General features: G+C 38.0%; 1 protein-coding gene across 1 annotated transcript in view; it reads left to right on the forward strand.

Annotated features, from left to right (window-relative positions):
• Positions 1–23317, forward strand: part of CSMD1 (CUB and Sushi multiple domains 1) — a 1543069-nt gene that overhangs the window by 1083533 nt on the left and 436219 nt on the right. The window contains exon 13 of the mRNA XM_029912248.1: positions 22302–22484. Within this exon, the coding sequence (XP_029768108.1) occupies positions 22302–22484 (183 nt within the window). The remainder of the gene's footprint in view (positions 1–22301; positions 22485–23317) is intronic.

Below are 23317 nucleotides of genomic sequence, written 5' to 3' on the forward strand. Positions count from 1 at the left end.
ACCTCACTTCTTCAGATGCAAGAAGTGAGGTTCTTACCCACGAAAGCTTATGCTCCCAATACTTCTGTTAGTCTTAAAGGTGCCACAGGACCCTCTGTTGCTTTTTACGGCTTATACAGTGAGGTTTTAAAGAAAAGCTAGTGCATGTGTCCCTTAATTACTGTAAATTTTTATTTAATATTCAATATTATTATTTCCAATGTTAGGGCTCAGTCATAACACACACTCTGGAACCATTATAACAAATTTTCCTAATATTTATTAAGCAAACTATCTAAAATTTGTATTTTGGGCCAGCTATAATATTTATATTTTTTTAATGCTGTACAAATTCACAAATTATCCTTGGACAAACAAGTTTGGGGACTGGATTTGTGTTTAAGGGACTACACTGGTACTCAAGAGACCTAAGTTCAATTCCTGGCTCTGTCACAGATTTCCTGTCTGATGTTGGACAAGACGTTGGTCCCCGAGGAACCAAAGATCATCACAAACCTCACAACTTTCTTCCCCAAGTGCAAAGCACATTTCTTTGACCTTGCCTTCTCTAATGTAAACACATAGCAACAGGTACAATCCAACAAAATCCTACTACAAGACACTGCACTGCATGTGCTTCCCACTGTGGCTAGAGGATCAAAGAACAAAAAAGTGATTGATGTATTTTCACATTATTTAATGCACTACTGAAAGGCATCAGATATTATGGTGCTGAGTATGGTTTAAAAACCTATATAGAAGTCATTTAATTTTTCAGTGCATTGGTTACAAGCGGGGATAATATTTCCCCCACCCTTTGTGTAGGTTGTAAACCCATTGGGGGAGACATTGTATGTTTGTACAGTGACTAGCACATCTATCCCTCATTGAAAACCCTTCAACATATTAAAACACAAAACCCATGTTGAAACTGAAACTTCATTCCCTAGCCTATTGCACTGTGCCAACTTGTCAGAAGGTATTTCATACCATACTGCTAAAATATGCTTAAGCAAAATAAAATATATTTAATCTTGGCAAGGACTTTGGAAGAGACTTAAAAGAATTAGGCACTTAATTCCCATTGAAATACAATAGGATTTCTGCACCTAATTCCCTTAGCTGTTAGTTTTAATATTTAGGGTGAGATTCAGTGACATACCTTGTATAGGACACAGAACTTGCTGCACAAGGGAAAGCAGAGCTAAACTGGATTTAAGCCACCATTGTACCCTCCCAATCCTGGGCTAGCCTACAGCCTATGGTACGATTTGACAGCCTTGTGGGGCCTGTCCAAATTACCTCAGTCTGTCCCTTACTGCCCAGGGACCATGGCACTATTCAGAATCTTCACAGCAGTGTATGCTGCAGTTCTGTCCCTGACCCACTTCTCCTGCCCCACCCCATCCTTGGTATACTTTCTATGAGGCAGTCCTCAAAAAACAGTCTTATGGTTGTCTTCTCCAGTCTCTGGAGTGAAGAAGTTCTCCCTGGCTGCATCTGAAGCTTTCAAAGCCTCTTTATTCTACTCCAGCCCTTTTGCCTGGCATAAAGGGGCCAGAGCAAGGGATAAGGATCTTGCCTTAATTCTCTTGCTTTTGTAATTTGAAGTCATAATCTTACATCAAATGGAAAATAATTAAACATTATCTTTAGTACCATAGTTCAAATGTCGTCTCATTAATGCATCTGTATTGTATGTCCATAAGTTACAAAGCTATATTATATTGTTTCTTTGACTGTATCCATTAAGTTTCCTTCATGTTACATTGGTAGATTGTAGAAAGGAATTATTAGCCTTTAAAATATCTTGTTTCTCACATTTTTAGCATTAGTACATAGAGAATAAGACCTTTTAAAAGATTTATAGCAAGAATTGGAAGATTAATTTACTAGTAAGGGCACAGGCAAAGCTTTATGGAACACTTGCATTTATTACAACTTTTTTATTTTTAGCATCTTGTTTTTTATTTGATTTTTTTCCATATTCACCATTCCTTCAAAAATTCCCTGGAGTGTATCTGTTGCGAAATTCTTCTTCTGCCTGTCAAGTTGTGTGGTACTGAGTACTGATCTGTTTGCTACCACTTTGGAATGTGAAAGTGGATATTCAGATGGCACAGCAGCAGCTTTTCCTTTAAGAGCAAACCATTTAAAATTTTTACTTCTTCCTCACTCTTTGGAAAGCTAAAAGGCACATTCCTTTTCTAGCCTGTCCTCAGATCTAAATCTAGGAATTCATAATGTAGCAATGAGTTTTCATCTTTGACATTAATATTAAGTGTTGTATCAAGTTCATACGTTCTCCAAGATGTGATCTGGATCTTCAGAGAGGAATCGTCTCCCGGGACTTACTATAGTCCACAGATTTTTCTACTGTGATTGATTCTACTAAATTGATTCCAGCTAAATATACTGAGAATGTTCAGACTACATGAGAATGAAATGATGAGCGGCCTTGGGTCAAAGTGTGCGAGTGCTTCATGGGTCTCCTGCTTATGCTATTCTTGCTTCTATACCAGAGTAATGAGGACACTGGAGCTGTGTAAATGCAGATCTGTGGCCCTTCCCCTATCCTGTCCTGATTGTGACTTCCTGCAGCAAAGTATGGGATTGATTCAGTGCCAGTTACAGTTTATGGAAAGACTCCACTGGATTTTAATGGGAGTTGGCCTTAAGCAAGGGCCAGCACAGGGACTCTTCATGAGAGTTCTACCCATGGTCAACCAGTGTTGCCCCAATGCAGGAGTAAAATTGAGCAAGTGTGGGTGGCATCTGACAATCATTCATCCAGAACCCACCTTCCCAAATTGAAATCAAATACAGTCACCTTAACAAACATTTTGCACAACAGATTAGTAGAAAAATCATATAACTTTTTCAAATAAACCCACTCTTGCATGGCTGATTAGCATCTTGAACATAGGTGTAGTGATCATAATAAGTATTCTCTGAAGCCTGCTCTATTAGATTTCTGGTACTGCTTTGTAGACTTAAAATGAAATTCTGAATTCCAGCAGTGCTTATAAATAATTAGGACACTGCTAAAACTGAGTTTGAAAAATGGTACTCTCATAGTCTCTAAGTGACAGGAAAAAGATGAGTAGCTGTAACATTTCACCTGGAAAGACACATCATGCATTTGTATGATCATAGTATTTTCCAATGTGCAGGGAAACATAAAGAGAAAGAAATAAAAATTACAGACAATATTTTTTTTGTAACACTTCGGCAGTCAAACACCTTAAAAATGCTTACTTTTGTTTTTAGACAAACATCTTTGTGACAAGTTGACATAATATTTTATATGTACCTCTGTTTTCTTGGAAGACCATAATTAGGCTTCATTATACATAATTGTTATAACCACAGGTCTTTGTAGTAACAATATGCTGGATTTTTTTTCAGAGTTATGCAGTTGATCTGTGCAGATAATAAAATACTCACCACAAATCAAACTGAATCCAGTTTTCACATACTTTTGCAGATCATGTAGACATAATACAGTATGTGGGCAAGTCTGTCTGTCTGAGGGTTTTAGATGGACTTTGCAGGCATTACTTGAAGACTTCTCTGACATTATTACCAAAAAGAGAAGCTTCCAAGGATCAACTTTCTTTAAGCTGTTCAAAACATTGGCAGTCTCCAAATGAATGACACCTCTAACCTATTAACTAACTGGTCTTCTGAAAATTCTATTCAGGGGACCTGAGAGTACTTTTGGCAGGAGCACAAGTCAAAAGTTCTGTTTAGAGTGAACCTCAATCCTTCCCCTTACCAGAAATTCTTTATTAACTTTCACCACTGATGTAAATTCTGTAATAAAGCTTATGCATCTGAGGATTGTGTTTAGCCATGGCATCACATTGGACACTCACTTGTTCATTTGGTTATTTACCATAACCCCAAAGTCATCTTTGGAGACATTGCTTTCCAAGACACTCCTCCACCCCCATTCAATAAGGCAAAGTGTTTGTCTTTCTGAATGCACAGATTCTGGGGATAGGCAGGAAGGAAACCTTGCCTTACTCACTGAATGGTGAGCCAGTCCTTCTGCTCTACTTTCTACCCCCTTTGCCTCCACACTCTGGGTGAGATCCTCATCTCTATGCTGTGTAAAAGAGCCAGAGTGGTGAAGAGGTGTCCGAAAGCTCTATATCCAACTGGAGGAGGATTTGCCCTGTGCAGGCACTATGGGAGACAGCTATAAGGCTGCCACCTGAAGGTCATCTCCAAAGTCCAGGCATAGTGTGCATGCTGGGAGCAAGTCTGGAGTTGGGAGGGTATGTCAAAGGCAGTTCTGCAGCTCACAGAACTGTGGAGATTTCAGGCAGCGGTGTGGCCCATAAAGGCTGTTGTATTAGACAGGTCCCCTAGGCTGCATAAATTATGCTAGTTGCCTTCCCAGCATCCAGAATAGCCTCGGATTGGGAAGGCACAAAGGTGGCATACATACATCTTAGCCCTTCCTCCTTCTGGCCTGATGGTTCAGGGTGGTGGCACCTCTGAGGTACAACCCATAATCTCATCCCTCTTTGACAGGGCTGGACACAAGGCCCAGGTTAAGTTAATTTTTAAGTTAAGTTAAGTTCTACCCACTTTAGTACCAAGATCAATGTCCTTGTACAGATTTTGAACACTTTCATAAAAATGATGCAATAATTTGGTTTTGACATATTAAAAACCATGTAACAATTTCACGTTTTCCTCATGTTGTAGATTTTTTTAGGCTTCCCACCACAATAAAAATGACCAATGTGAACAAAGTTGTCTGAAAACATTGCAAAAATATAGGTTTCTGACACAATATAATATTAAGTGGTTGATCACTGTTTCTTGTAGGGTACTATTTTGAAGAGGAAGTTTTATTTCGTAGTTAGTTTTCCTGTCAACATTTTTTTCACTCCATAAATTGGAACAAGTTGTACAATTAATTGTGAGTGGCAGGGCAGATTTAAAGAAATGAATGTGTTTATTATTCCAAATAAACAGGACTCACAAACGGTTAACTTTAAATTGTAGAACACAGTTACAAAGAATAAACACAATCAGCTGATAGCTTGTTTAGTGGAGATGAATGAATGATGGAAAATAATGACCACAGATATTTGTGCTATTTTGAAAAATGGCTTTAGCTTTGAACATAGTGGTGTGGAAACCCCTTTATTGTTGGATTTCTGTGATCCTTTGAGTGTTCAAAATTTGGCAGTACAGATATTAATGAAAAACAAGTTTTAAAACTAATATTTAAATATTTCCTAAAGTGAAGTTTGAATTGTATATTCAGTTGTAAAATTCACAATTCATAGTTTGCAAGCCGCAGTTCAGTTAATTAGCCACGTAATCAGATCAGGGAACAAAAACAATCCCAAATTGACATGTCAGTACTCCACTGTCAGTAGAAGTCAGTATATATCAGTACTGTATTATTGTCAGTACTAAAAATTGTCAAAGCTATATCGTAATTTTCACTGTTAACATAGTATCCAGTCATTGTAGTTATCAGTGATGGCTCCTACTCTTCTTCTCCTAGCCTTCCTGTTACTTTTTCTTTTCTCTCCCTTTGGCATTACATCTTTGTTAGGCCATATCTGTTATTAGGCAACATGTTCACACATACTTGAGTATGTCTGCCTATTACATTTTCTTCAGTAGAAGGCAGTATTTGGGAAGATGGACACACACTCAACATAGTGTATCTTACAGGTGTCTTAAGTTCAGTCAAATGTAATCAGGTGTCTCAAGTACAGTCAAATGTAATCTAATTGATTTTTTGATAATTTGAATGTTTTAAGTTCTGCATTTTACATGATTGCTATTAATTTCTTTAATGCACATGCACAGGTCATTTTACATAATTTCAAGTCTATCAATATATCGAACTCCCATTTTTCATTAAATTGACTAATGAATTGTCATTGATTTATGCATGTTAATGTGTCTATATTTATTCAGATACCAATAATATACCATACATTAGAATGTCCATACTGGGTCAGACTGATGGTCCATCTAACCCATTATCCTGTCTTCTGACAGTAGCCAATGTCAGGTGCTTTGAGGTAATGAACAGAAAAGACAATTATCGAGTGATTCATCCCCTGTTGTCCACTACCAGCTTCTCGCTGTCGTAAGCTAGGGACACCCAGAGCATGAGTTTGCATGCTTGACCATCTTGGCTAATAGCCATTGATGGACCTATCCTCCATTAACTTATCTAATTGTTTTTGAACCCCTTTATAGTTTTGGCCTTTACAACTTCCCCTGGCAATGCGTTCCACGGGTTGACTGTGCGTTGTGTGAAGAAGACTTCCTGTATTTTCAGATTCTTCCCCATCTATAAAAGAGGTCTAATGATACTGTCCTCCTTTATAAAGTGTTTTGATATCCATGGATGAAAAGTGCTATATAAGAGCTAGGTATTATTATTTGGTTTTGAATCTTAGAGTAAATTTTTAAAGTGCCAAAGTGATTTAGGAGCCCAGTTTTCAAAAGTCACTTAGGCATAGAGGAGCCTAAATCTCATTGACTTTCAATGACTTGAACACTGAGGGCCTAAGTCACTTCTGAAAATGGGACAATGCAGGTCACAGGATGGATGGTGCTCACTTAATGAGCAGCAATTTAATATTTTGTTTTACCTCATTATTCAGTGTGTGATCCCCAAATTTATTGACTGCACACTATTCAAACCCTGCTTTGAAGACAGAATTATTTACTTCCTCATATGCTTTTCTGGGGTGCTTGTCACTATAGTATCTGAGTTCTTCACTAATATTCATTAATGTATCTTCACCAGGTGATTGGATGGTATTATCCCCATTTTACTGACTGGGAATTGGTACAGAGAAAGAAAGTTGAAGAGCATCCCCTGAGTTTGAGTGCCCAAGCTGAGACCTGGAACCTATTTTTTTGTTCAAAGTACTTAGCCTAATATAGCAATATATATGTTCAAAGCATAGGTCCTATTGACTTCAATTGCAGCTGTGAGCGTTCAGCCCTTCTGCAAGAGACCCTAGGATCTCAGGTTGGGCAACCAGATAATAGGGAACACAACTAGTGACCACCTGTGAAAAGCTTGGTTTAAGTGAGTTGCCAACACAAGAACTATGTGGCAGAGGCAGGGATAGAATGCAGTTTTTCAGGGCAGCATTCTGTCTTAACCTTGAGACCAATCTTTATCTCCCTGCAATACCCTCCTTCATTTGCTACTCATCTTCCAACTTGTGCAACACATGAGCCTTGAGTTACAGTTAACAGCCTCCTTCACTACACAAACATGTTTAATCTCCAGAGCAGATCCATCATGTGCACTGAAGGAGGCAGGAATCCTGTGAGAAGAAATAGTAGGTGATCATGTAATTGAAGACTTACCATAATCAGGGCTGGCTCCAGGCACCAGGCAACCAAGCTGGTGCTTGGGGCGGCACCTGGAGGGGGGCGGCGCGGCGCTCCGGCCCCCGGGGAGAGCGGGGCCACAGCCGGGCTCGCCGCCCTCCCCCCGGCGCTCTGGCCGCCCTTCCCCCCCACACCCTCCTCCCCCACACCCTCCCCCCGGCCGCCGGGGGGAGAGCGGCGAGCCCCTACTGGGGCTCGCCGCCCTGCGCTCTGGCCGCCGGGGGGAGAGCCGAGCCCCAGCCGGAGCTCGCCGCCCTCTCGGCGCCCTGCCCCCGGCGCTCTGGCCACTGAGGGGGGGAGAGCCAAGCCCCCGCCGGGGCTCGCCGCCCTGCCCCCGTCGCTCTGGCCGCCGGGGGGAGAGCCGAGCCCCCGCCGGGGCTCGCCACCCTCCCCCTGGGGCGGCCGGAGGCTTTTTTGCCTGGGGCAGCAAAAAAGCCAGAGCCGGCCCTGACCATAATACATTTGCAAAAGGGGTCTGAATTAAGGTGCACAGGCAATCTTAATTCTGGCACCTCCTAATTATTGAGAGCTTGACTTAGCAACCAAAAAGTTCTTTTAATGTCATTTCTGTGTGTAGTACATGAGTAAATTGCCTTTTGGTTTTGGTTCAAAAACCTTTAGCTGGCAAGCAATGCATTTCCTGTTTTCCCCTCCTGCTTTGGCATATCAGGTACTAATGAGTTTCTCAGCATGGGCTCTGGTTGTAACATATGTTAAGATTTGTTATTTTAACTAAACTTAATTATTATAAATTAATTTAACCTTTAGACCATTTAAAAAAAAACTGTATGGTAATGGGAAAGTACTGTAAATGTGTAATAGCAGGTAGTTTAATTTTAATAGATTAATTCACATGGACATTGACAAATTTACTTTTTTCATAAGTATACTTTGTAAGTATTAGAGAGATTTAATATTTATCTCTTGTTTTGAAAGTAATTTCAAATTGTGTGATAAATTTTCTGAAACGATTTTAATGGTATTCTTCAGGGAATAGTAATGTGACATCATCACTGTTTGCCAACTACATGGTACTATTTATAGAATGTATTAAACAGTTTAGATGGTTCTTTTATGTGTATTTATGTGATTTACAGATTCAGGACTATATAGAAAGCCATTATTCTTATAATTTTTAGAGGATGTCAGAAGAGCCCATATGAATCTTAAATTGATGTGCTAACAAATCAACATTTTTTTTCTGCATACAATGACCTTTCTCTAAATGGAATATCTGAATAAAGTGCACATATTGTGTGTTACAAATATAGAACAGATTTGTTTGATTTTTTTTTCATTCTAATTTGTGTTGTTACTTTCAATGATACATTCCTTTGGTTTAACAACAGGACATACCTATTCAGTAAGGCTGAAAAGCCAGTTTTAATGGTGTGCCCTTGAGGCATAGTGTGTTGGCTTTGAGGAATAATGCCATCTATTCATATGACTGACCACTCTGTTTGAAGTCTAGTTGGACTTTATAATTATCTTTTGTTCTTGATTTATGGATACAACAGTTCCCAACTACAATAGAAATGTAAGAATTTGCATACTAGATCACACCTGTGGTCCATCTAATCCAGTATTCTGCCTCTCTCAGTGGTCAGCACAGGGTGTTTCAAAGGAAGGTGTAAGACATCCCACAGAAAGCAGATATAGGATTATCTGGCCCAAGGGAGTCTCCTTCTGTCCTCTAATAGAGATTTTCTTAAGCCTGGAAACATGAGGTTTTATATACCTTCTAAAACTTTCTATGTATTTGTATAAGAATGTACATTATAACTATGATTTATCATGAAATCAAATAACTATGATTATTGATATTATTCACGTATGTCTGATCGCTCTTTGAATCTTGTTCAGTTCATGGTTTCAGTGACATCCTGTGACAATGAGTTCTGCTTATTTATGTATGTAGACAAGGTGGGTGAAATAATACATTTTATAAGAAACCACTGTTCAGCTACACAGAGCTCTTATTCAGGTCAGTGTATCTCAAAACTTTTCTGTTTCACCAACAGAAGTTGGTCCAATAAAAGATATTACCTCACCCACTTTGTCTCTCTAATATCAGGGGTCCAACATGGCTACAACAACATTTCAAACATCTAATTGTGTTATTTGAAATAATATTTTTATTAATATTAAATTTTCTACTTTTCAGTTTCATTGGATTTTTTTTTTGTATTATGAGACAGGGACAATAGAAGTTCCTGATATATTCTCTATGTACTGTTCATTATTTTATATACTTCCATCACGGCTCCTCTTATTCATCTCCTCTCTAAAGTAAATAACCCACATCTTTTCAATATTTTTCATATGAACCTTTTCCCCATTTCCCTAAAAATATGAATCACTTGTCTTTGATCTCCCTCTAATTGTGCAATATTTTTTGAGATGGGAATGACCAGTACTGCACACAGTATTTTAAATGAAATCCCAACTACTGATCTATATGACATTATAATATTTTTCCATACTATTCTTCATCTCATTCCTTAGATTCTCTAACATCTTGTTTATTTATGACCACAGGTGTATATTCTATTCTATATAAGTTTTTATACCATGCTCATCATCATAGTATTTTAGTGCCTTCCAGTAATGAATTAAGAAATATTTGTTCTCTCATCCTCTCCCCAGAAGGAGAAGCATATGCAGGGGGGTCTTGTTTTGGTAATGTGTATTTTCTTGTAGAATATAAAAATCCCTGTTGCTGTGTGTTTGTTAGAGGAAGCAAGGTCAAATAAATGTACCTTGCACTTGGAGTTGAAGGTGGTGGTGATTGTGATGGTCTGTAGTTTCTTAAGGAGTTTGTTCCATAGTCTTGAACTGCCCTGAGAGAAAGTTCTGTCTCCTACACAGGGAGTTTTAGTCTATTGTTGAGAGTTCCATTGTGCCAGAGAAGCATAGTTGTCAACCACAGTCCCAGAACTATAGAAGAGCTTTTAAATATCCTGAGCCCGGGTCATGCAGTGCTTTAAAAATAAGGAGTGAGTGCTTTGAAGATGAGGACTGAGTCCTAGAATATCATTCAAAATGCTATGGGAAGCCAGTGTAGAGAGTGAAGGACAGGTTTGATATGTCATAATAGTCTGTGTTGCTAAGGAGATGTGCTGCAGCATTCTGTACTAACTGGAGTTTCATAAGAACTGAAGGCCCCATACCCAAGTATGAGAGGAGTCAAAGACATGAATAACTGAGCCAGGTCTTCATCCACCAGAATGAGATAGAGTTTCCTAGCCAAGCAAAGAGAGAGAAAGCATTTCTTATGGATGCTGTTACATGACAGCTCAGTGGCAGTAGGGAAACAAAGAGTACTCAGATACTATGGACTGAATAGACCAATTGTGGGTGTACATCTTCAATGAATGGAAACTGCACAATAGCTACAAGCTCTTCAAAATACTTCCCTCTGCTTACCAGCATCACCTCTGTCTTGCTTGGGTTCAGCTTCAGCCAGCTGTTCTTCATCCAAGACCTGATCTCATCCAAATTTTAGGCCCTCTTGGTGATAATTGTGTGGTCATGTCTGGTGAAGGACAGTAGAACTGTTTATCATTTGCATATTGGTGGCTCTTGAGTCCATGTTGTCTGACCAGTTCACCTAGAGGTTGCAGTAGGTGTTGTAAAGAACCAGTGAGAGATTTGATCCTTATGGAACTGCCCAAGTGAGGGTTCTTGTAGTGGAGGTGCAGTTTTCTATCACTACTTGTTTGAATCCTTTCTAGGTGGACACATCCAGCCATTTTAGTGCAGAGACAGCAGAATCTCATGTCAACAGTGTCAAATGATTCTGGGAGGTCCAGGAACACGAGAATGGATTTCTGTCCTCTATTCACTGACAGGAGGAGATCATCCATCAGTGCCACAAAGGCAGTTTTAGTTCTGAATACAGGTTGAGATGGGTCTTGTTAGTTAAATGAGTTTGTAGTTGACCTTTTGCTAGCTTCTCTGTCAGCTTGCTCAGGAATGGGAAGTTTGACACTGTGGGAGGGGGGTAAGTGTCTAGGACTGATGTATACAGGGTAAGTGTCTAGGACTGATGTATACAGGTTTCTTCTGTGTTGATTAGACTATTACATGTTTGAAGGATGAAGGGAAGCTTACGTCTCTGAGGCGTTGGCTGTATCAGTCAGGAGTGGCACCACTTCCTGATTCTCTTTCGTAAGTTGGGAAGGGGATTGGAGGATTCACAATTCTTGGGTCTAGACTCCTTTACAGTGTCCAGAATTTCTTAATGCGTGAATGCACTGAATTCTGGGAACGTTGACTGGTGTATCTAGACATTCTAGGGTGTTGATTGGTGTATCTAGGCAGAGTGAGTCCCTGCTGTTTTGAGACTTTCCAAATGTGCATGATCTTTTCAGTGAAGTAGGATGGTAGTTCTTTGCAGCAGCTCAGCTGTGATGCAGGTTGTAGGCATTCAGTATTAATGAAGCAGTTTATCACACTGGATTGCTCATTGGGGTGGGATTTGAGGAATTCACTGTTTCATCCTGTCTGAATCAGTCTTTGTTTTTTGCCATGGGTGCTCTGGTTTTTGCCCCTCCCCCCTTTTTTCCAGTGCAGGTTGTCAGAAAACGAAGGAGATTTCTGTGGACAAGGAGGAGGAGGGGGCTGTTCAGGGGCCAACATGTCAATGACTAAAGCCAGTGTAAATGGTACTAATTCACCAGGCCCTTGACTCCTTGTCCTGTGGGTGGGGTGCTGTTGTTCGTTATCAGGCTTTGACATTTTTTGGAGTCTGTGAGTCTAATTGATATTCATATTGAGCAGAGGTCCGCGTTGAGCTGCCCACAATGATGTTCCAGTCCTTTTCCTGAGTGATGTAGTTAATTTAGAATGCAAGTTACTGAGTAGCTCCCATTAGCTTCACCTTTCCAGGTCACTATGGTTTACAGGTGAAGCAATAAGAAAGGAAGAAAGGTTCAGCAGTTAGAGTGCTAGTCTTGGATATGCCAGCCACGTTCAACTCCCTGCTCCACCACAAACTTCCTGTGTGAACGCTGACAAGTCACTTAGGGCTAGAGTCACAAAGGGACGTAGGTACTTAACTGCCACTTTAGGTGCCTAAATCCCAGATTTACCTGCCACTGATATTCACAAAACCCCTCTCAGCAGCTGCTGACCTACGTAGGTGATTTTCTAGGTGGCTAAACGTTCCCTTTGTGAATCTAGCATTTTGTCTCGCTGTGCCTTGTTCCCCATCTGTCAAACAGGCTAATATTATTTCTGAACTCCATAGGGATGTTGTGAGGACAAGTATATTAAAATACGAGAACAGATATGGCTAGAGCCTGGCAAAAGACCCAGAGGACTGGGTTAGTAATTGGTTAAAAGGCAGGAAACAAAGGGTAGGAATAAATGGTCAGTTTTCACAATGGACAGAGCTAAATAGCTGTGTCCCCCAGGGATCTGTACTGGGACCAGTGCAGTTCAACATATTCATAAATGATCTTGAAAAAGGGGTAAACAGTGAGGTGGCAAAGTTTGCAGATGATACAAAATTACTCAAAATATTTATGTTGAAAGCAGACTGTGAGGAGTTATAAATGGATCTCACAAAACTGGGTGATTGGGCAAGAAAATGGCAGATGAAATTGAATGTTAATAAATGCAAAGCAATGCACGTAGGAAAACATAATCCCAACTATACATATAAAATGATGGGCTAAATTAGCTATTACCACTCAAGGAAGAGATCTTGGAGACATTGTGGATAGTTCTCTGAAAACGTCCACTCAATGTGTAGCAGCAGTCAAAAAAGCTAACAGAATGTTAGGAACCATTTGGAAAGGGATAGATAAAACAGAAAATATGTTAATGCCACTATATAAATCCATGGTATGCCCACACCTTAAATACTGTGTGCAGTTCTGGTCACTCATCTCAATGCCCCTCCCCCCCTCCACCCTCCAAAAAAACATTAGAATTGGAAAAGGTACAGAGAAGGGCAGCAAAAATATTATGGGTATGGAACAGTTTCAATATGAAGAGAGATTAAAAATTACTAGGACTTTTCAGCTTGGAAAAAAGATGACTAAGGGCGGATATGATAGAGGTCTATAAAATCATGACTAGTGAGGAGAAAATGAATAAGGAAATGTTATTTACTCCTTCACATAACAAAAGAAGCAGGAGTCATCCACTGAAATTAATAGGCAGCAGGTTTAAAACTAACTAAGGAAGTACTTCTTCACACAATACATAATCAACCTGTGGAACTCATTGCCAGGGGATGTTTTGAAGGCCAAAACTATAACTGAGTTCAAAAAAGAACTAGATAGGTTTATGGAGGATAGGTCCAGCAATGGCTATTAGCCAAGATGGTCAGTGATGCAACTCCAGGCTTTGGGTGTCCCTAAACCTCCAACTGCCAGAAGCTCGGACTGGATGACAGGGGATGGATCATTCAATGATTGTCTGTTTTGTTCATTCCCTCTGAAGCAGTGGGTCTCAGCCAGGGCTACATGTACCCCTGGGGGTACACATAGGTCTTCTGGGGGTACATCAACTCATCAAGATATTTGCTTAATTTTACAACAGGCTACATAAAAAGCACTAAGAAAGTCAGTACAAACTAAAATGTCATACAGATAATGACTTGTTTATACTGCTCTATATACTATACACTGAAATGTAAGTAAAATATTTATATTTCAATTGATTTATTGGTAAAAATGAGAAAGTAAGCAATTTTTCAGTAATAGTGTGCTGTGACACTTTTATATTTTTATGTCTGATTTTGTAAGGAAGTAGTTTTTAAGTGAGGTGAAATTTGGGAGTATGCAAGACAAATCAGACTCCTGAAAGGGTACAGTAGTTTGGAAACGTTGAAAGCCATTGCTCTGAAGCACCTGACATTGGCCACTGTTGGAAGATAGGATACTGGGCTAGATGGAACATTGGTCTGACCCAGTATGACCATTATTATGTTTATGTTTATGTGGCAGGTAGGAGGTAAAGAATGGTTTTTGTTTGTTTGTTTGTTTTGCTTCTCTCTTAGCATCTGTCAGTTCTCACAAATACAACTGTTCTGGGCAATGGATAGCCTGGTTAATCCATGTTGCCTCCCCTTGGTTACAGAAGCAAGTAACTTTTGTGGATAGAATAACTCGGATATGAACTCTTTCATGCTTGTGCTTACTTAATATGGAAATGACAACATTAGCTCTGGATTTACTTGTTTTACTTGCAATAGTTGGTTTACGGAGGTATAACATTTTCATTGTGAACTAAGAACTCAGTTCATGACCTTAATGTCAGGGAAAAAAATCTAAAATAGTATAATGTTCTTTTATTATGCTATGTTTTAGCTTCATGACAAAGCACTACAATATTTAGTAGAAAGGGTTTCATTGTTCAAGTATTTAACAGATATGTGACAATATACTAGGAAAACAAGTTAAATATTGTTTTGCTGAATACACTATGATCACGCATTTGAAGTAATTAGTTCATTATTGAATTGCACTATGAGATGACAATATTTAACAACTTGAAAAAATCCATAAGCAAAGTTCACTACAGTGGTCACCTTTAAGGGCACTTTTGGGCTACATCCAGACTGAGCTCAGTACAGCTATTAGAGACAAGAGACACAAAGGGGACTTTACCTCACCTTTTAAATCCTCCTGTTACTGTGGCTGTCTGGTTGTTGGGTTAGTCCCTGTTATAAATTAGAGCAGCCTCAGAGGTGCTGCATTTTATTCTCAGCTGTTCAGTCCCAAGGGACCATTCCAATGGAGGGAGCGGGAGGATATGGCTGGGATGGAGAAATGTATAGGTTACTCTTCTTAACCTATGTGAGAGGGATGGGTGGTATGGGACCAGCTATTTTGTCCTTGCATTATTTCAAGATTCCGCTACACTGATAGAATCATCCACTTGCCATTTAATCTGGCTTTAAGGATGCTTTGGACCACCGAAGCACCCTTAATGAAGCTGAAACTATGACTCAACATGTTTCTATTCATTGGAAAAATGTAACCAGTTTCTAGCTTTCAAACTGGTAGAAATTTTTTGTGTGTGATCACTATATAGCAAAGTGATTTAATTTTTATGTCAGGATCTGCATACATTGATTAATCCTGATGTTTTAGCCTGCAACAAAGTATTGGTGTGTACATCGGATTAAAATGATATATCTCTGAGCTTTGCTCATTTTGCCACATATTCTTACAATTCCCACCATTAATTTTACAAACAAACAAACAAACAAACCAAAAACAGATTTGGGAAATTCCAAGCTGTATTCATGAAAAAGAATCCTTTATTTTTGGATAATGCTTTATCCCTAGCAATCTTGCTTCTGGAAAAGGAAAATTTGGACCCAGTTCCCTCAGAGCCTTTAAAGGCTGTTGCTGAACCATAAAAATAGGCTGCCAAGGATCAGTGATCTCAGAGATTGCTGTGTCTAAAGTCATGGATTGAGACTGAATTTCCTCTATTCCTTAGCAGGGGATTTGCAGGTGTCTGCCCTCACTGCAGACAATTTAGAGCATCCATGTTCAGGAAGGATCCTCATTAAATTTCCTGACTACATGAATATTTATTTCCAACTGTCCAACACACTGTTTTTTAAAGTTACCACTTTCTAACTCTCAACCTCCTTAAATACTGTATTGACTTATTTATGGTCAATATGGAATTCATGAATTTGGTCCTTTGAGTAACGAAGCTGAATTTTGGAAAAGGTCACAAAACTGTAAGGGTATTTGTCTTTGCGGTATCTTCTAAATTGAACATCACAATAAAAAATATGCTTTGTTGCATCTGCCACATTGTTTAAAACATTTATGAAGTATAGAAGAGTGAATATTCAGTTTGATTCAGTTCCATTTATGCAAATACATCATTAAAATGTTATATGCTATTAATATTTTTAGGTTAAAGTTGTCGTAATAGGTATTAATATTCCCTTTACATGTGATTTATTGTCAGATTATGGTGTTTGACTAAAACATCAGCTGAAATGTTTGAAAACATAGTGGTAACAGGGGCTTAATCGGAAGTGTGCAATTACAGTCCAGCAACAGAAAAAAATGCCAGAACTACCAATATCAAAACCACAAAAGTTATAATATGGAATCACCGATCAACTACTTTAATCTTTCAGTTTTGTAGATGTAAGTAATGCAAAGACTTCTCATCTAGAAAGGCTTGGTTTGTAGTCTAACACCTTCACATTACCCATAGTTCTTCCTTAATCATAGGTTAAACATTATTTTGAAACTGCCATAATTCCTCTCTTGAAAATAAAACAAAATGGCAGAAAAGAACTTTGATTAAATTTAAATGTGTACAATCTTCTCATCTGAATGTGTGGGAGAGTTTAATCTTGTCACTCTACCCACATAAGAAGAGAATATGCCCCCAAAGTTGGTTATTATTGCTAGTTTACAAACAAGATGAAAAGCCTTTCCCCAAAACACTGAAAAAGAGAACATAAAAGCTGGAAAGAACTGAATAAGATTCACGTTAATATTCTAGGTAAGCAGAGGAAGCTGATGTTTCAAATGGAGTTTGAGAGCCTATTTGCAAACGTCATGAAGTTCACACAGCTCTAATCACTTAGATCAAAAGAAGTCTGGGATTGAATGAGTACAGAGAATAATCCTAAAGGAATGGAGTTTGTATTGCCACTTTAAGTAGGTTAACAAAACAACACTGAATAGCTTTTATTTTGATGTTCTTCACTTTAACAGTTTTCTATGCTAGGTTTGAATTATGCAAAAGGAGACAGGCTCAGCACAGCTCCTACTAGGCTGGCCAGAGGGAGGCTCCCTTTTCATACATCTGGTGCAGCGGCTGCCTGCAAATCACAGAATGGGGTGCTGGTTTGAGTTTGAGTTGAAATAATGTGCAAGATTCATCCTCAGTTAATTCAGTCACTTTGCTAATTAGTTCTTTAATCTAGTGCCTGACAATCAGCCCATAGGCACAACAACAAACAATGAAAGTAAAGTTTGTAACAAAACAAAAGTATATAAAAAGCATTGGGAATAATTAAATAAAATCTAATACTTGACACAGAGAGCAAACATAACCAAATAATATTCCTTATGTATAAATATATAAGGTCAGATTTTTGCAGAACTCTCTAGTCCCTTTGCTTTGCTCTGACAATGGAAAAGGGACATAAAGCTGGTTTAACAATCTTCTTGGTTTGGGAAAATGGCTAGGTGGCATACACCTGACGTAACCTGCTCTTTACTACCATTCCACTCACAGCACCTGGCATACAGGGCACAGATGAGCAAAAGGGATTGTGGCCAGAACATCACTGCTCTGCTGCTGTTTGTGGCTTCCAGAACATACCTAATTTAGAACAGCTCTGAGGCTGTCCCACAGTCAGGGAAACACAAACGGAGTCGGGGTTATAGTCTTTGTTATGCTCTTTAAAGCAATTAAGAATAAAGAGAACAACATTACAGGAAGGGACATAAGTCCTAAATACTCTGTTCTGCTGCCCATGGAGTTTTGGCCTGAGACACACATTTATACTTATTCTTTACAAAAGAATTATCAACAAAAATCAAGTAATTATCTTAGAGTTTACCACTAAAAACTGGCAGCTATTTATAACAAAGCTTTGTCAGTTTTATCACTCCAGGACTATAGGTGAGTCTATTTACAAGAAGAAAGAACATCTTAAATAAAGTTTTCAGGAACAAGAGTACATGGAAAGATCTTTGGAAGGAGATTCAATAAGAAATATATATAAATACTACGGGGGCGGGGAGAAAGAGAGTGAGTTCTAAAATGTTTAGAATTCCTGTTTGGTTGTGGGTTGGAGTATTTTGGTTTTGGTCATGGCAATTGTGAGAGAAAAATCAGAGACTCCTTGACAAAGGTAGAAGTTATTGATCTATTTTTAAAAATGTATTTAAAATTAAAGCAAGTAGAGGTCTTTTTCATTGTTCTACTTTAAGACTAATAATACAGCATGATGTAATAATGTTGAATACTTTTGATAGAGAAAAATAAATTTAATATAGATTTCATAGATTTTTGAGGCCAAAAGAGACCATTAGTTAATCTAGTATGAGCTGCTGTATAATATAGGCCATATAATTTTGACTGGTTGCTCCTGTATTAAATGTTTGTCTAAGCATATCTTCCAGAAAGGCATCCAGTCTTGACTTGAAGGTTTCAAGAGATGAAGAATCCACCACTCCCATTGGTAATTTGTTCCAGTGGATAATAAACATGTGTGCCAAATTTCTACTTTGAAAAGTGGGGGGTGAGGGAGGTGAATGGCCTCCCTGATCTCCCCAATTCTGTTGCCCCTGGTTCCAGCCACTTGACCTTGTTATGCTTTTCTGTTGTTGATTAAAAAGCCCTTTAGAATCTGGTATTTTTCCTGAGAGATATCACTTGCACACCATAATGAAGTCACCTCTTGATCATCTTTTTGAAAGAAATACTAAAATGTGGAGAAGTTGATAATCCTATTTTTTTTTTTTTTTAGTAAGATAATAAAAATCAGGACTCCTGCTCTTGCTACTGACTTGTTGTGAGATTTTAAGTAAATCAGTTCTCTACTAGCTGTAAAATAGCAATGATAATATTTATTTACTACAAGTGTTGCAAATATTAGAATCTAACTTTTTAGAAAACCCTTAAAAGGCTGGAAGAAATGGTAATATTTAGGTATCTGTCGGTTTCTGTCTGCAAATCAGGTAGTAAAATAAATATAAACATAAAAAACCTAAATAATATTTGCACCCACATCTAATTGCTTCTACAGAATTAGGCATCCTTGGATGAAAGGTAATTTGTGTATGTATGCGCAAAGTATGCCTGTTACTTTAGGTAGTCCTGTTCTTCTTTGTCCCTTCTGCATCTTCACATATTCTTATGTGAAAACTCACTTTATTGTGGAGCCCTCTTCTTACCCATGTCAAGTAAAGAATGAGTCACTCAAAACAATTTCATCTGCTTCCAGCAAAGCCAGGCACTCCTTTGCCATCACCTAAATTAATGACAGCACTCATTTTGTGTGTTTAACAAATTAATCTTACAATAAAAAGTTGATTATAAGAGTAAACATATAATAAATGAGATGCTGAATATCTAACCCCAGCACTCAGCATTCTGTCTAGCTATGTGGTGAAGATATAATGCACTATCTTTGTTACAAAAAGAAAGACATTTACTATTTAAGATAGTTAACTCTATGTAGCTTCTGTGAAAATCTTAGTTCTCTGCCCCAGTTCTCTGATATCTGTTCAATTTGGGTAATGCAAAGTTGGTCGGACATGGAAGGGAGAACTCACAGCAATCTCTTAAGGAATGAGTCATCAGCTGTGCTTCTGTCAAGCTCCGGCAGGAGTTGTGCTTCTAGAGCTCCTTCTGAGGCAATGCAGCTCTGATTTGCCCCAAGGCAGGATAGAGTTTTTGGAATGTAGTGCTCAGGATAATTCATTGCAAAGCCATATCTTGAACTGAGCCTTTAGCTTCTACTCTACTGCAGGCTATAATAATTCTGTATTGATTATTCATGTTCGTTTACCATTAAAATGTGTTGACTCTCATTAGCATTGTCAGGTTATATTATAGTGTACAACTGCTTGTAACAATAAAGATTTAGTGGATCAGTGGTCATGGCATTTATTGTAGGTATTACCAGTTTTTAAAGAAGTGCAGTTCCTCATTTATAACAGTTTATATATATTCATGTACCAGTCACAAAAGGTGAACATTCTTTTAATGCTGGCTTCTGGTGTGATTTAGATTTCTAGTGATACAGATGAGGTTTTTTTTTACATACAGCAGCTGATTTCAAAACTACTTAGAGCTCCTCAATGGAGCTGCTGCTGATACTTTTTTTTCTCTCCAAAGTTTAATCTTGCAATTGCCAGGAAAATATGTATAAATCCCCCTTTGCTGATGAACTACATGTACTCTGGTGATTTGTATGTCAGACATTTCTGCGTATTTGTCAGCAATCTGATCATAGATGCTTTAAAGGCTCTAAACACAGTGGATTGACTACATCTATGGTAATAAATCATACCTGACGAACTTTTGCATATTAAACATTTCTGTTGGAGAAGGAGAATGTCATCATATATCCAAGCTGTTGGGATTTAACACATGGTAGATTTAGCAGTATTTGACAATAGCCATCTTTTTAACAGAGTTTGGAGAATCAGTAATATTTAATAATATTCAATGAGGGTGGAAGTTTGTTGTTATCCCTGATAACATTTCTTATAAAGACCCTTAGGTAAAACCCTGCCCTGTTGAAATGAGGAGTTTTGCCATTGACTTCACTGAGGCCAGGATTTCATTTGTTATGGATGTAACAAAAAAGTTTACTTTATGTATTGTCGGAGAAAAACACAGTTCTCACTCTTTGGTTGGGTGCAGCAAAGTCAGATACTTTATTATCTCTAGCAATTGTGTGGAGGGAGAGAACTATACAGGTCTCTCTACAGGTAAACAATTACAGCAAGTATTTATACCTTTTGTTACATACAATAATAAGCAACAGCTGCATTTTGTTTATACATAGGTCATCCTGATACCTTATTTTTCTCACTTATTTAGACTCTAGTCTATATTCCATATTATCTACACAAGGTCGCAAAAACTTCTCACACAGTTCTTTCCCACTTGCCTCACACAATCCTCGCTTCTACAAATCTCGCATTATTAGGGTTACAGTTAGCCTGACAAAATTCAGTGGCAAAATTCCCTTTTAGTTTAATGGTGTAGATAGAATTGGGCATTAATTGTCAGTAACAATCATTTTAGTTACTGTACTGTAATACTACTTCTCTCATTATTTAATATTTATATTTCATGCATCTAATGTTCTCATTTAACATAGGTTTCATAAGAAAATATTTCTGTATTAATTACTAGCTGATAGTTACAAACATATCTGATGTTTAGCTTCATCCGACATCAGTATTAGTTAATCCTCAGCATGCCTTTAATTATAATATTTATGACTACTCAAAATTGACATTTGACCTTAATAGGAACCATCATTTAAAATATTGTTCTATTTCCAGTGTAGTTGGTTGTATTTGGAAAATATTGTGGTTCTACTTTTTAGAGTATAACATATTATTATTGGGTTTCAGCTTTATTGTGTTTCATTGATTAAATAGCAAGCTTCTTGGACTGTCCAGTAAAATGCTTTTTGTTTTTATTTTTTAATACTGTTACTAACAGCCCTGCAAACTGAAATTGGGGTTTGAGAGTCAAGATGTATTCTTTGTTGCTAAATCATCATCACTGAATCTGCAGAACCACTTTTAACCATGGTTTTATCACAGCAACTGCTGTTGTTTTAAATTCTGTCCTCAGATATAACCAGGATTACACAGGTGTAAATATGGTCCCACAGTTTGAAAGAATTGCTATTTAAATTCTATGATGCACAAAACAGAATATAATCCATCTCTTTGACTGTATTGGATGAATTGCTACCAGGAGTAAAAGTGGTGAAACCTCTTTTGTCTCAAGGAAGTGAATACACATAATGGGAAGCAAGGGCCACAATCCTTTCCCTTATGAAATCAGTGGGAGAACTATTTATTCACTTCAATGATGCAGGATTGAGCTCGGTAAGCAGATCTGCTGAACAAGAAGGTGTCCTATCTACTTTTCACAGTCTCATCACTCCTAAAGGGAATGTAATATCAGTTAATGCAATAGGTTTTGATTATTTGGGATAAAATTTTCAAAAACACCTAATTCCCATTTCCATTGACTTTCAGTTAGATCCTAAGTCATGTCAGTATGTGCTTTTGAAAATTTAACTTTTGGTCTTCTATTATTTTTAAATGTTATTTCTGGACATACTGCTAAATGTCTGAAGCTGTTTCTGGTATTGAAATATGCATGATATGCAAATATATGTTTAGATTCAATATTTTGTTTATCTCTTCCAAATTCAGAAATTGAGAAAGGAGGTTGTGGAGACCCAGGAATACCATCATATGGAAAAAGGACTGGCAGTAGTTTTCTGCATGGAGACACACTTACCTTTGAATGTCAGGCAGCTTTTGAACTTGTGGGAGAGAGAATGATCACGTGCCAACAAAATAACCAGTGGTCTGGCAACAAACCCAGCTGTGTTTGTAAGAATTGCTTTGATTTTTTCTTCCTACTAAATTCTTGACCTAAGCCTATTCCTTTTTTTGGCACTTGCAACTCACCAGCAGGGAAACATTTCAAAAGACCTTGAAGACGTGTTCAGTGATAACTCTACTAGATAGCTTAGTAGTAGCTCATTTACAAGGGACATCACGTAGAGCCATTTTAGATTTCTTTCCTTCATTTTGTATTTAATTGAAACATTTAATACTTTTAATGTAAATGTGAGTTGAATAAAACCCTAATCGAGAGATTGCTAATAGCACATAAGTGTTCAGTAGGATATCATAGCACGTATCTAGTGATTCTGGCAGGGTGAAGTACTCTGCATATACACATCAGTAAAGTCTTTCTTTTTTTAAAAATTTAATAAGGTTGTATAATAATTTAAGCAATATGAGGTTATCCAGCATAGAACATGATAGGCAAGATCAGTGGATGTGATTTTATTTCTTTTAGCCAATAAAAAATATTTATAGTCAAGTTTGCACTTTGGATGGATTTAAATGATGTCAGTTTATATAATTCAGAAGTAAAACAGAGTAAATCTTTGCAAGTGGGCAGGTAAATTATGCTTTTTATCTATCTTCACCATTTTTAGAAAATGAACACCTTCTTGCAGTTTTACAAGTAGCACAGGGACTTATCAGTTGGGGGCATTTTCAAAAGCACTTTGGAGCACAATTCCCAAAGTTAATGGGACTTGTGTTGCTAACACTGGTCTACACACAGTTTTTGTACAGGTATAACTGTGTTGGTTAGGGGTGAGATTTTTGTTTTACTGAAATAGTAATACCAGTACAATCCTTAGTACTGT

This window comes from Terrapene carolina, unplaced genomic scaffold, assembly GCF_002925995.2.
Source record: "Terrapene carolina triunguis isolate 2854851 unplaced genomic scaffold, T_m_triunguis-2.0 Scaffold42, whole genome shotgun sequence".
Taxonomy (NCBI): Eukaryota; Metazoa; Chordata; order Testudines; family Emydidae; genus Terrapene; species Terrapene triunguis.